General features: G+C 62.8%; 1 protein-coding gene across 4 annotated transcripts in view; it reads left to right on the plus strand.

Moving 5' to 3' along the window:
• The window catches only part of EVL (Enah/Vasp-like), a 119555-nt gene that overhangs the window by 93068 nt on the left and 11260 nt on the right, over nucleotides 1-15227 (plus strand). For all 4 annotated transcript variants that reach the window (XM_068990899.1, XM_068990898.1, XM_068990901.1 and 1 more), the window contains exons 4-7: nucleotides 9087-9150; nucleotides 11790-11854; nucleotides 12878-13107; nucleotides 13745-13866. In XM_068990899.1, the coding sequence (XP_068847000.1) occupies nucleotides 9087-9150; nucleotides 11790-11854; nucleotides 12878-13107; nucleotides 13745-13866 (481 nt within the window). The remainder of the gene's footprint in view (nucleotides 1-9086; nucleotides 9151-11789; nucleotides 11855-12877; nucleotides 13108-13744; nucleotides 13867-15227) is intronic.

Consider the following 15227-nt stretch of genomic DNA (forward strand, 5'->3'; position numbering starts at 1 on the left):
GCCTTAAGCCCCTCCTGGGCAGCAAGTCTGGGGGATCTGAGATTCCTTCGAAGTCTAGCGTGGTACCTCACAGATTCATACATGTCTGTTTTTTATCCACGAGGGGACGTAGTAAGGGAGGTGGTGCCTGAGCTGCACAGGTCACCGGTGGGGAGAGAGGAGACTGGGGAAGCAGGTTCGCCTGTAAGAGGCCTCGCTCACGTCCCAAAGGAAGCATTTCCCATAGGACCTGCGGAAACGGTGCTTCTTGTGCAGGGACCAGCAGAGAAGGGCTCTGCTTTCTCCTGTTTCATGTGGAAACTCAAGGAAAGAGTCTGAGACCAAGAGAGGGGAGGAACCAGCCCTCCTGCCAGCCAAGGAGCTGGGGGAGGCGGCATGGGGACAGAGACCTCTTAGCCAGGGCTTGGAGGGCCCCGGGCCTCTGTCATCCGGGGAGGGCAAAGGAGCCTTCACGGCGGAAGGAACAGCCCCTGTGCCATAGGTGCCCAGAAAGGGGTCCAGGCAGTGGAAGAGGCCAGGCTGCTAGTTGGGCCACAACAGAAGACAGGACAGGCAGGCTGGCTGGGACCTGAGGGGAGCGACTGCGAGGGGCGCCTGGGGGGAGTGGGCGGCCACGCAGAGCAGTGCCCAGGGCTCGTCCTTCGGTCGGTCACCTGATCTCTCTGGATCCGCACCCACCCGGTCCCTCCCCACAGTCCCCAGGAGACAGGAGAGGCTTCTGGAAGACACGTGGTGCCCCGCGGGCTGGCCCCACCGGGGGTCAGGCCCCTCCTCCATGGGCCCCCGAGCTTTCGGGAATCAGGTGGACAGGAGGGTTCTGATAGGTTGACTGGGAAGCCTCATTAAAGATTGACGCGGTAAAGCCCATTAGACGGCTGCCGGCGTATCGGTTTCCCAGAGCCCAGGCCAGCGGCGGAGGAAGGAGAGGTGAGTGGGCAGGAGGCGAGCGGCGCGCCTCCCGGACGGCTCCCCGGGGCCCCGCAATGGTCAGCAGGGAGTGGGCCTTCCACTGCTCCTGCCTCTGCCACTGCCGCTGCACCATCCTCTGCAGAGTGAACTGTAGGTGACGGGAGCCCCTCCCCGGCCCTCCCGCTTCACTCCCAGCTGCTGGGGTGGGGGTGGGGGCAGGGGCAGAGCCCTGGGTCCTGGGACCAAGTCCCTTCACCGACGGTTGGAGGGTTGAGATGCTGTTCTGGCTAAGGCCTTGTAGGAGGGGCGGGCTGCCACGGCAGGTAGCAGATTCGGCGGTGGTCAGTGTGGGCTCCTGTCCCAGCAGCCCCGTCTGCATGGGGCACCCTGTGGCCTTAGGAAGTCACTCACCATTTCCAAGCCTCAGTTTCCCTCCATCTGTGACACAGGTCCGGCAGGCTCCGCCCTGAACAGTTGAGCAGCTTAATCACGGAAATGGCGCAGAGGTCCTTCGCATGATAAACCTGACCAATTTTATTGCACGTTATCCTGTTTGAGATTCTTTTCGAGGTTTGTTTAAGTTCTGAATGGAGCTTATTAAGAAAAGGAGAAAAAAAATGTCTTACTCGGGCAGTAATTGTCCCGAGCACCCCGCTGAGTGGGACTGAGCAGGCTGGTTGACGGTGTCCCGGCCTGGAAGCTGGGAGGCCTGGGTTCCAGCTCCATTTGTCCCAGTTCAGATGTGTTCTCAAGCAGGTCTCTCCCTTTGCCCCACCTCAGGACCCTTCTACGCCAGGAGAGGGGACATTTCTCGCTGGCACACGGGCCTCCTGCCATCACGGTCAGAGTGAAGGGGCCTGTCCCCTCCGGGGTGGGGGTACTTACTGGTGCTTAGTTTCGACGCTGGGGGTTGCTTCTCTCTGTGTGGTCCTGGGCAGCCTGTCCCTCTCTGAGCTGCAGCCTGTGTATCTGCCCACGCTGACCTTCTGGGTCTACAGGTCGTTTTGACGCTGGCCGCTTAGACATGGCTTTAACTGCTGGTTACCCTGGGGTCGAGCCGTAACTGGCGGGCCAAGGGTTGAGGGCATGCTAGAGGCTTGCAGTGGAAAACCCAGAGGAGGGGTGATTATCATCTGTGATAAGCCATCAATTTATCAATGCAGTGATAAATCGTCTGGCTCTGTGACCTAAGGAAAACAAAGCCAGCTGCCCCACGTATCAGCTGCTCCTCCGAGCCTAATTTCACTGGTAAGGAGTGGGCTGAAAAGTACACAAGACTGACTTTAAGCAAGAAGCAGACTGGCAGGGTGGTGGCAGTCAGGATTTGTCTGCTGTTGAGCCAAGCTCGGGAAGTGGGGCAAGACTCCCACACCCCAGGCTTCCTGAGCACAGGGGGCAAGGCAGCTAGCTGTCTGTCTGTCTGTCGGTCTAAGCAGGGCTGGGCATCAGCGTGCTGGTGTGGACAGAGCCCTGGGCTGCTGACACTTGTGCTGGGCGCTGGTCCCAGCTCTGTGGGGCCTTGGCAGGGTGGCTCTGAAGACCATGGCCAGCCCAGATCAAGGCCCCGCTCCCGCGAGAACTCCCACTTGCTTGGCAGGAGGAGCCTCAACACCAGAGGGGAAGGCTGCACCCCATCTCAGAGCTCACTGGCTCTGGGCCCGTGCAGGACAGAGGTGCCTCGGGAAATAGGAGAATGAGCCTGCAGAGAGGTGGGGAGTCTGGGGGGGCTTGGGTCTCTGCCCAATGCGGGCCAGGTGACTGTTGCTCGCCGGCCAGGAATTCCATCAGCGCCACTGAGCAGGTGCTGGGTCCGTGGTTCCTGGCGCTGCTGGGGTCTCGGGTTCCATCCTCTCTGGAGGCCCAGGGGATTGCAAGTAGAGGCCGCCTGGAAACCTAGCCCCTCCCTGTGTCCCAGCAGCTGGCTGGGTGTCCTGGGGCCCCACGCATGTTAACAGGTCTCTGGAGGATGATCCTTCTCGGGAGGAGGCACGTCAGCGCTGCCTCGGTTCGTCCGCCCACCTTGGCTGGGCAACCAGAAGTGCAGTACCTGGGGCAGGAGCTGTAAGGCCTGCCTTGCCCTGCATAGCCAGACTCGGAGAGGAGTCACAGCTGAGCACTTGTCCCCTCTGTGGGGACTCTATTACAAGGTGGTGCAGCCTGCTGGTACATAGAAATTCAGAAGGAGGGAGAGGATCCCACAGCCCCGGGATGGCCTCTCTGAACATCCTGTCCTTTGAAACTGTAGTGAACAAGAGCGGGGCGATCGGTCCCATCCTTCTCACCTGTAAAATCCTGGAAGGTGAGAGGCTTAACTAGAGAGCACTGCACTCCGGCAGGAAGCTGGGTCTCCCGGCTCCAGGTTCACTCCAGAGGGGATTGTACAATCTGAAACGGTCCAGAGAGGCCAGCCGGGCTTGGGAAGGGGCTGGAAAACAGGAGTGGGGGCCGAGAGGGGCTGCGGGGGGAGCAGAGCCTCACTGTCCACCATCCAGACCAGTGTCTGGTTCCGACCAGGATTGCCGGGAGCAGTGCTCGCTGCGGGGGAACCCAGGGCCGCCTCTGGGGTTTCTCCTCCCTCGATCCCTTCAGGGTCTGCACACCTGAGAGCCTGGGGTCCACATCTGCCTGCTGGGTCAGGTGGGCTGGTTTGCACACACCTTGCCCAAGTACTGCGTGTGCAGGGCACCTGCGCGTGGTCGGGAGGATGGCAGCAGGCAGGCCGACCCGCCGTCTCCCTCCCCGAGGACACTGGTGCTGAGAGGCTGCGCAGGGCAGGTGCCTGCTGAGAAGGGCGGCCAGGGCACCAGGCCACGGCAGGCCCCTCTGCCCGCCCGGCCACCACCCTGCCTCTTGGCCCGCTCACGCTCCCGCCCAGGCTGTTTCTCTGCTCAGTGCGTCCCACCCTCTTCAGGACCCTCTGCCCCCTCCTCCTGTCTGGTCCCCCACCCTCCTTTCCCAGGAAGGTGGCGAATGTCTGCAGGCGCTGAAGTCCCTGTGGACGGAGGGCAGTCCTGGCGTCCTCTCCTCTCAGCTTGCTTAGGGTAGGATGTGGAAGCGTGCCCGGCTCCGGGGATGAGCTGAGGGTGACGTGAGTGGCATCTGGGTGGCTGGCTCAGCACCCTGGCGGCTGCTGCATATGCCCGAGTCCTGTCTCCCCATATCCCACCCCCTCGTGCATGCCCAGTGCCTCTGCTGCTGGTGACCACAGGCCCCCTGGTCAGTCGCATGTTTGCCTCGTGGGAGGCATGTTTGCTGAGCGGCGCGCCCCCAGCTTGGCCCAGGACGGTTTTCTAGCCGGAGGGAGGGCTCTAGAAGGAGCCACCCACTCGTTCTCTGTAGTTGTTGATCGTGAGACAGTTTGCCTGGGGCCCAGTCTTTCATTTATTCAATAAATATTTGTCGAGTGTCGACCGGGTGCCAAGAACTGCAGTAAGCGCTGGGAACGAGGAGAACCCGACAGTTACGTTCCTGGAGGTGAAGTCGGACGGCTGTGCGCCAGGGTCCTGCGCGTGCGGGCGCCATGTCATGTCTCCATGTCCCCAGGGACAAGGGGCCCGGGCTGTACCCCCTGCACCATGGAGCGTGACCTCTGCCCTGCCTGTCCCCTGCCCCCTCAGCAAGGCTGGGGCGGGCTGCAGGGTCAGCCCCTTTGTTCCTTCTCCCGGGAGCCTGATCCTCTGCATCCAGCTTTTCAGCCATCTGCTCCCCCTGCGCCTTTCTGCTGAACCGGGGCAGCGTCCCTGGCGGTCGCACCTCACCCTGGAGTGTCAGCCACAAGGCCAGGGACGCCACACCAGGTGCTCTCACCCGACCCGCCAGCTGCCCTGCTCCCTGTGGAGGGCGGGGGTCGCTCACCCTGCTCACAGGTGAGGGGCTGAGGGCCTGCCCCAAGTCTGACCTCTGACCTCAGACTTCCGGCCTCACCCTCCCCTCCAGTCTGGCCTGCGGCAGGACCCTCGGTCACTCACACGACTCGCCGTAGGGCCATCAGCTCCCACCCCTCCGGCGCCTCCACTCCCCTGTGGCCGCTTTCTGGGTGGGCTGGTGCCCCGAGACTGGCCAGCCTCCCCCGCCTCCGGCTCTGCTTCTCCTCCGTGTTCCCGCAGCTTGTGACCCCAGGGGTGGAAGGGCCAGCAGCTTGCAGGAGAGGGCATCTGACGTGCCTTCCACCTGAGGCTGGAACGCGGGCCTCGGGGCCGGAAGTCCACTGCTTCCCTCTGTGTCCTCAGGACTCAGGCCGAGCCGGCCCTGCTCTGTGTGCAGCCGCCACCGCCTGGGCTCATCGGGGTGTGAGCCCTGCTGCCGTGGGCGGGACCCACAGGCCGCCAGAAACAGGCCCCTGCCTCTCCCGACGCTGGGTCCCTGTCCCCCGTCACATTTTCCTCTCACGTGTCTGCAGTGCGAGTCAGGCTCTTGACTATGACTTCGCAAAACTTGTTTGAAGTGAGAGAGAAGGGCGAGGGCCATCTGGAGCTCCCAGACTTGGCCAGCTCCCTGAGCCCCGTGGCCTGGGGCAGGTCCCCTGCCCCTCAGAGCCGCCAGCACCCACTCCCAGCGGGGAGTGGTGAGCCTGGGCCCCGCACCTCGGTCGGCCTCTTCTCTGAGCAGGCATGGCTGTGGGGAGCCCTGTGTTCCTGTGGCTCACCTCTCGGTCGGTCTTACTTTCATCCGAGAAGCTCAGCCCCGTTCCTTCCCCTGGGCTTTCTCCCTGGGCTTGGTGAGCACACGTTCCCCGGGACCTCCCCAACTCAGTTCAGTAAAGCACGCCAAGCACCTGACGTGAGCCGGCCTTGAGCGCCGAGTGAGAGGCGCGCGCCCTGCCCTCAGGAAGCTCAGGGTCTCGGAGGGAGAGGAGACCCGCCGTCCGGTCAGGGTGGTATCAGTTAGAAAGTGGTGTTGTAAGGCAGGCCCTGGGCATCAAGCAGTGGGGGGCAGACGGATCTTGACAGGCTTCCTGGATGGGCAGCTGCGGAGCTGGGCCTTGAGGACTTGGCAGTGAGGAAGGTGCCCGGGGGTAACGGGGGGCCCACAGAGTCGGGGAGGGGCGCACCAAAGGCGGTGCGGGCTTAGTGAGCAGGTACCCAGGGCCTACTGGGGGCGGGGGGTGCTCTCCAGGAGCAGTGACCGTGGGGATGGGCTTGACCTGGACCCGTAAGGGTCAGGCTTGTGTCTTCCCGTGTCAGGTGGAAGATGAACGTGGAGAAAGGGAAGAGGGTAGAGGCTGAGGGCCCCTCGGTTGACGGTGGCAAGGGTCCGGGAGAGAGGCTGAGGCAGCCATGCGGGGAGGGAGAGGTGTGTGGGCCCTGCTGGGATCTGAGGGGGGAGTGTCCCCACCTGGATCCCAGAGGCAGGGGCACGGCTGGCCTGAGACGGCTCTGGGGCAGGGGAGACTCACCCGGGCCTCCACCTTGGCTTCTAATTGCACCACCGGGACCCTGGCCAGACGGGAGTGGTGACAGCCACCCAGCACTCCCACCCTGAGGTTTCAAAGCAGGAAGCACTGCGGGCGGCTCTGCCCGAGCGTCCTAAGGGCCCTAGACCTTCTGGAGGGCAGCGCCTCCTCCCCATCCTTGCACCTCTGCCGCAGGGCACATGGTCAGCGAGTGGAATGGACCCGCAAGACGGAGACGCGCCCCATGTGACCCTGGACAGACCCCTCGCCCTGAGACAGGGCGTGCGCGTCCCGATGCAAAGGACCCTCGCAGCTCAGAACCAACCTACGTGTCCAGCGGTTAAGAAGAACAAAGGCAAAAAAATAAAAATAAAAAATAAAAAAATAAAGAAGAACAAAGGCCTTACACAACCAGAGGCATCGCTCCCTGCTCCGTAGTGTCTAAAGGCCCAGCCGTGTCGCCGTGAGAGCGAGGGGTGCACGCCCTGAACTTCCACGGCATCTCGCTGCCAGCCGGGGTCCTGGCGTGGCGGGGCTGGCCCCAGCCAGGCAGGGTCTCCAGAGCATGGGCTCAGCCCCAGGAGGTGGAAGATCCAGATACTGGCCAATCCAGGCCCGGCAGCTGAGGAGCCCGGGCATCAGGCCTGATCCCCAAACACCAGGCTGAGTGGGCAGCACTGCCCGCCACGTGGACGCCAGGCAGCACCCGGGCGCTGTCCGGGGGCTGCACCCCTCACCCAGGGCCCTTCCGGCCGGGCTGCCCTCTGCACGCCTCATCCTTGAGGCCAGTCTCAGTAGACATGCGCTGCAGCTGAATTTAAGAAAGGAAGTGGCATTTCTAGGGTAGTCTCGGCCAGGCTCTGCTGCTGACAGCTCTGTCACTTAACCTTTGCTGGGCCATTCCCACACCTGTTACAAGTCTTCCTGGGAACTGTCTGCTGGGATTGTGAGAATTAAAGTAAATGTAAATTAAATTAAGAAAAGTGCCTCAATGCCACGGTAAAGCACTGTTCTCATATTCTGGCTCTGGTTTCCTGAGAACAAGGAGGAGAGGAGCCCTCAGGCCTGGGACTCATGGAATAGGAGAGAAAAAGACCTCCCCTCCACCGCAGATTTTTTTTTTTTAATTGGGAATGTTTTTTTCTTTATTAATCTTTAAAAATTCTCTCAACACCTATACTGAACATATTGACAAACCGGTTTTTAAAAGGAGCAAAATTATTGTATGTTGAATAAATAGAGCAGGAAAAGGGTGTTTAAAGACAGAGAAAGAAAACTAGTGTTTCTTTCACTCCTGTGTGTCACCAGATATAGACGTGTACATAGTCACCTCTGTAGAGAGCCCGCAGGCTTCTTATCTCCTGCCTGAGCGGGTGCAGCAGTGGGTTCCCAGCAAGGCAGGGTCTCCCGGGGAGGAATGTTCCCACGGTGCTGGGTGGGCTTCCTGCCATCAGGCAGCTGGCCCACTGCCCTCCGCCTGGACCCTCCTCTTTCGCAGCCAAAGCGTCCACACGGGCCAAGAAGCAGTAGACAAGGCTCGCAGAAAACTTGACCGAAGCACATGGCAGGGCCCAGGGCTGGGTATTGCCGAGTATGGAAGCAAGCTTCCGGCACAGAACGGGCTGTCAAGTATAGAAAAACAGAACAAGATTCCACCCGTGTCATCACCCCTAGGGGTGGGAATCAGGCCTTCGTGGGTGTGGGTAGGGTGGGGCCTCTGTGTCGGAAGGAACCTGCTCCCTTGGCAGGTCAGGCCTCTGTCGCCGGGAGAGCGGCCTGGAGGCACCAAGGGCTCCGGTGTAGGGCAGGGGGTGACCTGTTTCAGCTTGGGGATTCTGTTACCCTGTGTCCTGCCGTGCCCCGCTCCAGGGGACACACGGCTAACCTCCCAGCTGCTTGAAGCGCCTTGTGGGACAGGCCTTCTTCCCATCGTGGATTTTGTCTTGCTCTTGAGCGTTGCTGGCCCCTCATCCTAGGTTGGAGATGATGCCCCTTCCCCATCTCGGCAGCGAGGCGTGAGGCCAGCTTGCCCTGGTCCCTCCCCCGCCGCCCTGACTGCCTGCAGTTCCCCAGTGACACCTGAGGTGACACCTGAGCCGGCCGAGAGAATGAACAGTCGGCTCTTTCTCAGATTGGAGCCAAAGCCCGATTTTGTTGGGAATGTAACACAGCAGCAGCCCCTGTCTGAACACGAGGCATGCACGGCAGCCCTTGCCAGGCCCTGCCTTCAGGGTCAAGGGCAGGAACATGGCCCGGAAGGCTCCACGGCCGCTCACTCATCGTCTGCCGCCCCGTTACCTGTCCTCGCCGCACCTCCAGGCTCCTGGGTGCAGGCAGGAGGGCATCCCGCCGTGGGGAGGGCCACGGGCTGAAATCCCTGCCCCGACTCTTCCTGCTGGGAGGTCGCTCCCCTGCTCGCAAAGCGGAATAAAATGGACCCACTGGGTTGGCCATTCCAAGTTGGAACGGCTTTGTGGGAAGTGGAGGGACTGTAGTTCGAGGTTAGGGGATTGAGGGCGAAGTGGCAGCCGCACGTGCCGTTTGAGGGGAAGGAGAGAGGGGTCAACACGAGAAGGGATGAGCTTGAACCCTGTGAAGTGGCTCCACGGGAAGACCCACAAGAAAGGGGACAGAGGGCTGATGAGAGGATGGGGTGGGCCGGGGCATCGCGAGGCTGAGAGCCAGCGTGAAACCGTCTCCTGGGGGGCAGGGGGCAGAGGCGGGGCCAGCCCCCGGGGTTCTCTCCCCGGTAACCCCCTTGCCTCTGTGCTTCTCTTCCCCACAGGCCCCTCCAGCCAGCGTCAGGTGCAGAATGGCCCCTCTCCCGACGAGATGGACGTCCAGAGGAGGTAACTCCCCCCAGCAGGCCAGCGTGGAGGGCACACCCAGGCGAGGGGTGGGAGCACAGGCCTGACCAGAGAGGAAGAGGGGGCAGCTGGTTGCCACTTTGCCATCGACAACATGAGCATGTGGTTCCACAGAGCGAGGGCACCGCTGACTCTGGAGCCTCACCGTCAGCCTGGCAAGAGTCCCGGCCCGTCCACTTATGAGCTCCCTCCCAGGTGTATTAGGAGGTTGTCATCCAGGGACCCGGGGATGTGGCCAGGGCCGCACGCGACCTGCCAGGCCAGTCTGACTGAGCCCGTCCTAGGCCCCCGTCTCGTATCTGTCTGGAGGCCTTGTGAGCCCTGGTCTCTCGTTGGAGGCCTTGGCGGATGCCCCGCATGGCCTCTGCAGTGGAGGTTGAAGCGGACAGAGGCCGCGAGGGCGCTCTGGGCTACAACTGCCCATGGGTGGCCAGGCCGGGCTGTGTCCTCATCCTCGTGGGGCCGGCCTGCGGAGGAGGCCGCTCCCATGGGGTAGGGTGGCGCATCTTGAGTGTCTCGGGCAGCGCTGTTGTCATGAAGTTACAGGAGACGTCGCGGTGGCTAAGGAGCCGCTGCCTCCCCAGTCCCTGTGCCAGAGAGCAGGGCCAGGCCGTGAGCCTGCCCTGCTGGGCAGGGGCTCTGCATCTCTGAGGGCCTGGCACCCCGGCTCTGTGGAGCCGTGCCGGGAGGCAGGCTTGGGCCACATCCTCTCCAGGGGAGCGGAAGAGGACTAGACTGCTGGGCCTGTGGCCAGGCTCAGGCAGAGCCCGAGGTCCGGGCTGGGGGGCCCTCCCCTGGCTGAGGCGTCGGGGTCCTCGCCTGGAGCCTGTCCGCTGCCCTGAGAGCCTTCGGCCCCCACAGTGGACTTTGTGACCCTGGGCCTCAGCCTCCTATTGGCAGATGGCAGCGTTAGCAAGGGAAAGACGCGCACATGCTTTCTAGACTTGGGTCACAGAGGCTCCCATTTATTCATCCCTAGCCTCTCAGAAGAATATTGTGTGGCTGACCAGGGCCTTTGCACGCCTTGTCTCATTTTAACGCTCACGTTAGCCCCCAGGGGTTATCGTTACCCCGCTGTTCTGAAGGCGGGAGAAGAGAAGGGGCGCAGAGGTTAGGGGCAGAACCAGGACTGGCCCTGGCCCAGCCCTCTGCCAGCTCCCAGGCCGCCGCCCTGAGAGGGACGGGGTTCCCACACAGCCTGCACTCGGGCTCTCAGAGCTGCAGAATCACCACCGCCAAGTCCAGCATCCAGGGCCACTGGCTGCAGAGGGCGGTTCACTTTTGTCTGACCCCTGGAGGTCATCCTGTGACCGCAGGCATCAGACTCCAGAGCAGGGACCTGCTGGTCAGGACGAAGGGAGGCCAGGAGAGGTTGCGTGGTGCCCACGAGGGACGCAGTGAGCCCAACACGGAGCCATCCTGTCTTCTCACCACCAGCAGCCTGTGTCCACAGAAGACTGATTCCTCTCGTGGAGGGTTTTGGGGCACGTGGATCCTGCTGGAGCGGCTGGAGTTGGGGGTGATGTTTTGGCAGTTTGGATGGAGAAGCTTAATGCAGATGCTGCTGGGAGTTTTTCAAACATCTTTAGTGTCAGAAGGGCCTTTTTCAATATTTATTAGATATTGGGCACAATCCTTCCAAGAACCCATGACACGTGTTCTTACTTATGGAGAGGCATCTAGGCCCAAGAAGGGGGAAAAGCTCTCCCGTGACTCCCAGAGTGGGGACCGGAAAGCACTCTGCTGCTCAGTGGCTGTGCAGTGAGCCCCGCGTGTCGCCTGTCCTTCCTCCAAGGTGAACGTGCTGGCAGCCCCGCGTGTCGCCTGTCCTTCCTCCAAGGTGAACGTGCTGGCAGCCCCGCGTGCTTAGTCCCCACCAAGCACACCCAGAGCAGCCAGCCCAACGCCCGCACGCTGGGAACTGGCGGTGCAGAGGCACGGCCGCGGCCTCTCTCTCTGCGGGTGCCCTGCCGCCTCCCGCCCAGGAGCACAGTAGCCCTCAGAGCAGCCCTCGGCCCCGCGCCCCGAGACGGGCCTTCAGCATCGGCAGTTCAAGCCGCACTGCCACCCACAGTCCACGTGACTCCTGAGCCCCTCCCGCACTGGCGTGGCAGCCCCAGACCCTGTGCACGTGCTTGTGGGCCCGTGTCTTCACTCAGCCAGCCTTGAAGAGCAACCCAGGGCCCCTCCTGTCAGGAGCCAGGAGGTTGTCCCTGCTGAGGTCACCCGGCACAGCCACACATCCTCCCGTGGGCTTAGGGAGCTAAGCCAGGTGCAGTGGGCGTGGGTGGCCCTGAGGTCGTGTCTGCTGAGGCCTCCAGACACCAGGCAAGCTCGTCCAGCCTGGGGGAAGCTTGGTCACTCGACCAGATGGTCACTTCAGCCTCGTGAGGGGCTCCCTGCCCAGGTGTCAGCGTCCATGGGCTGCTGGCGCTGCCCTGGGTGGGGATCTGGGCGGTCACAGCTCGGCCTGTGTAAGCGGAGACTGCGGGCCCGGCAGCTGGAGCCCAGGGTGGGACGAGGCGGGCTCGCTGCTGAGCCCCGGGGGCACCAGGAAGCCTGACTCTGCAGCCCAGGCTCTGACTCAGACTTGTTCTCGTTCCGTTGTGGCCGCTTCTCAGACAAGTGATGGAGCACCAGCACCAGCAGCGCCAGGAGTCTCTCGAGAGAAGAGCCTCGGCCCCAGGTGAGAGCATCCCCCCTACAGGGCCACCCCGCCCCGGACGGTGCCTGGGACACACTGGGCACTTGGCACCCCGCCGCTGAGCGCACGGGCCCCGGAAGGTGCTGGCCACACCCCACATTTCTAACTCGGATCTGACCCTGTCGCCGTGTCAGCTCTTCCCCTTCACGCTGAACAACCCGGGCTCCCTGCCCGGCCTCCAGGTGCGCAGGCCCGGTCCCTGCAGCCCCATCACCCCGCGAGTGCCCCTCCTGCAGCCCCTTCACTTCCTCCGGGGCCGCCGCCTCCCTCGCACCCGTGCCCCCTTCACCAGACCTCACTGTTGTCCCAGCATGGTTGTTCCTTCCCTAAGGAAGCTTTCCGTGGGCTCCTGGCCAGCTGGAGCCCCTCTTCACAGGCCAGGGTAGCACTGTGTGCCCGCTCTTGGCGGCACTTGTCACCCTCCGCAGTGACAGATGTGCAGTCGTGTGATTGGCTCACTGCTCCCCCCCAGGCCGTGAGCTCTGAGAGCACGGAGCCCGCGGTTACTGGTTCCCAGCGCCCTGCACAGAACCCGGCAGGCAACAGAGACTCGGGTGGTGGATGGGGGTCGGGGACAGGACTGCCCAGCCCGCGGCACCACTCCTGGACACATGCCCCCATCGGCCCTGCCGCTGTCCCCCGAGGCCAAGGGGGGCGGGTCCCCGTTGCATCTCGGGGGCTGACAGCTGCCAGTGCCTAGGAGGGTGCTGAGTACCTAGGGGGAACAGAGGAGGAAAAAGAGATACCATTTGGGCACCAGAGGGCTTCCTCTCCCCTGGAAGACCACCGCTGAGCAACAGGAAGTCAGTGGAGCACAGGGGTGCAAAGCCAACATGTGACAAGGTCCAGCCAGGCCCCAGGTGTCGGGAGAGACTGATAGTAGCAGGCGCCTCCTGAGGGGCTTCTTGGAAGAGGTGACCCTGAGCCGTTCCTCGTATGCAGAAGAGCGCCCCAGGAGGCTCCAGCTGGGCCTGGGCACTCACTGAGCTCACCTCTGTGTTTCAGGACCCAGCCTCCAGCCGGGGCACCCCTCCTCTGCAGCCTGCGCCCCCCTCTCATGTAGCGGCCCTCCACCCCCACCCCCACCCCCTGTCCCACCGCCACCCACGGGAGCCACACCCCCGCCCCCGCCCCCACTGCCGGCCGGAGGAGCCCAGGGCACCAGCCACGACGAGAGCTCCGTGTCCGGCCTGGCCGCCGCCCTGGCTGGGGCCAAGCTGAGACGAGTCCAGCGGGTGAGTGTCGTGGGCCCCAGGGGCGGGTGGGGGGAGGACGAGGCTGGGGGACCCTTCCCTGCCAGGGGGAGCAGCACCACCCTCCCCAACCAGACAGCACCTCCTGCCGCCTCGGTCCCGGCTCCCTGGTTCTCGAGAGAGCTGGGGCGGCACTGCGTGAGGCTGGAGCTGCCACCCTCCTAGACGAGGAAACCCAGGGCCGGGCTTGTGAACAGCTTGTGCGGAGCACGCAGGTCACCAGCGGCAGCTTGGACTCAGGCCCTGGGTCTGCTGAGTTTACATCCATCAGCTTCCTCAGGCTCAGCCGGTGCCCCCCAGCCTTCCCCAGTGTGCTGGCAGGAGGAGCTTCTGGAAGAAGGCCGTGCGTGCGTGCTAAAGGGCACCTCTGATACAGAGTAGTGCCCCCTCGCCCCTCAGGTCACACCGGCCTCGTCAAGGCCGCTGACCGTGAGCCAGTGGACCCAGGGCGTGTCTGCGAACAGTGACCTCCAGTCGACGGCGCCCTCTGGACTCTGTCGCCAGTGGGTGGGGCTGGGGAGATGGGACCAGAGGGCCTGGCCTGGCCTCTTTCCACTCTGCTGTCACACCCAGCCCCTTTTCCCTCAAGTCACCAGCCTGAAGCGCCCTCTCCCCTTAGCCAGAAGATGCATCCGGAGGCTCCAGTCCCAGCGGGTCCTCGAAGTCTGACGCCAACCGGGCCAGCAGTGGGGGTGGCGGAGGAGGCCTCATGGAAGAGATGAACAAGCTGCTGGCCAAGAGGTGGGTGTGTCGACTGACCCCAGCTCAGCCACTTGTCTCGAGCTCCTGCGCCCAATGCCCGGCCCAGGGGTGCGGGAGGTGGACAGCACCACCCTCCCCAACCAGCAGCCACTGTCCCCCTGGCTTCAGCTGAGCAGGGGGACTGTCACTCAGGTTTTCCCTTCTCTGGGGGTCAGCCTGAGACATCGAGCCAAAAGGAGTCCTCTCAAGTCTAAAGCGTTCCTCATTTCAGTTTAACAAGTGTTCGTCTCAAAGTATCTGCCATGTCCCAGCCTTGTCCTGAGCAGAGAGAAATTTGAAAATAATTTCGGAGATAAATTCTCAGGGAAAAAGAAAACTATTCCCCCTGGGGAATGGGTGATGATGGGGCGTGTCCTGTGGGGGTGGTTACAGGGCCCCCAGGAGGAGTGACCGGGTGGCCGGAGCCCCCAGGGACAGAGCAGCAGTGCCCCCACGTCCTGGTCAGTTCCGGGGCCCGGGCCTCCACTCCCATCCACACTTGTTTGGTCCCCAGCTGAATCCCAAGCAGGTGGAGCGATCAGTCAGCCTCCTCTGGTGGGGGTCGCAGAGCTCGGGCTGTACTTGTGGACATGGGGTGGCAGCAGGGGTACGCTGACGGGGCCCTGTGCCCTGGCTCACCCGGGCACCGGAGGACCGGGGAGCAAGCCTCGGAGCAAGCAATGCAGGCAGGTTGGATTCCATTCCAGGGGAGCCCCACGTTAAAAATAGAAGATTTTCTTTAAAAACAATATATGCGCAGTCACTCCAAGTCCAACGCCAGTGCATTCATAGTAACAGCTTTGCCTTGATGGTTTAGACCAAACGGAGAGGAAGTTTCTGAGAACAGGAAAAGGCCAGTGAGCCAGGAGCCAGGGAGACGCCAGATGGCTGGTGGCAGAGCCGGGCCCGCAGTTAACACAAACCCCACACGACCGGCAAGGAGCCGTCACGCTGCCCCATGAAGCCCCGCTCGGCGCTGGATGTCAAGTGGAGCCAATGAGATGCCCTCATGGGCTGTTTCTTTGAATGAAGGTCCTGGCAGAGTTGCTGGCTCCTCCCTCGAAGGGCTGCCCCACACCCTTTCCCAGGCGGGGGCATCTTGTCCACAGGTGCCCTGCGCAGGAAGTCTCCACGGAACTGGAGGGGCCTGGTCTGCTGTGTTTTCTTGGAAGACTGAACCTGGCTCTGGGCAGGTGCAATGTCACGGGCACAGTGGCCGGCCAGGGAGGAGCCGGGGTGCTTGCACCCAGTGTTGGAAATAAAGACAGGACAGCCAGCCCAGAAACAAATGCAGAGGCAGGACTGAGCGGGCACGCTGTCGGGAGGAAGATGTTGGGGACGATTCCCGGGTTTCTGAGAGG

This window comes from Capricornis sumatraensis, chromosome 19 (assembly GCF_032405125.1).
Source record: "Capricornis sumatraensis isolate serow.1 chromosome 19, serow.2, whole genome shotgun sequence".
Classification (NCBI taxonomy): Eukaryota; Metazoa; Chordata; class Mammalia; order Artiodactyla; family Bovidae; genus Capricornis; species Capricornis sumatraensis.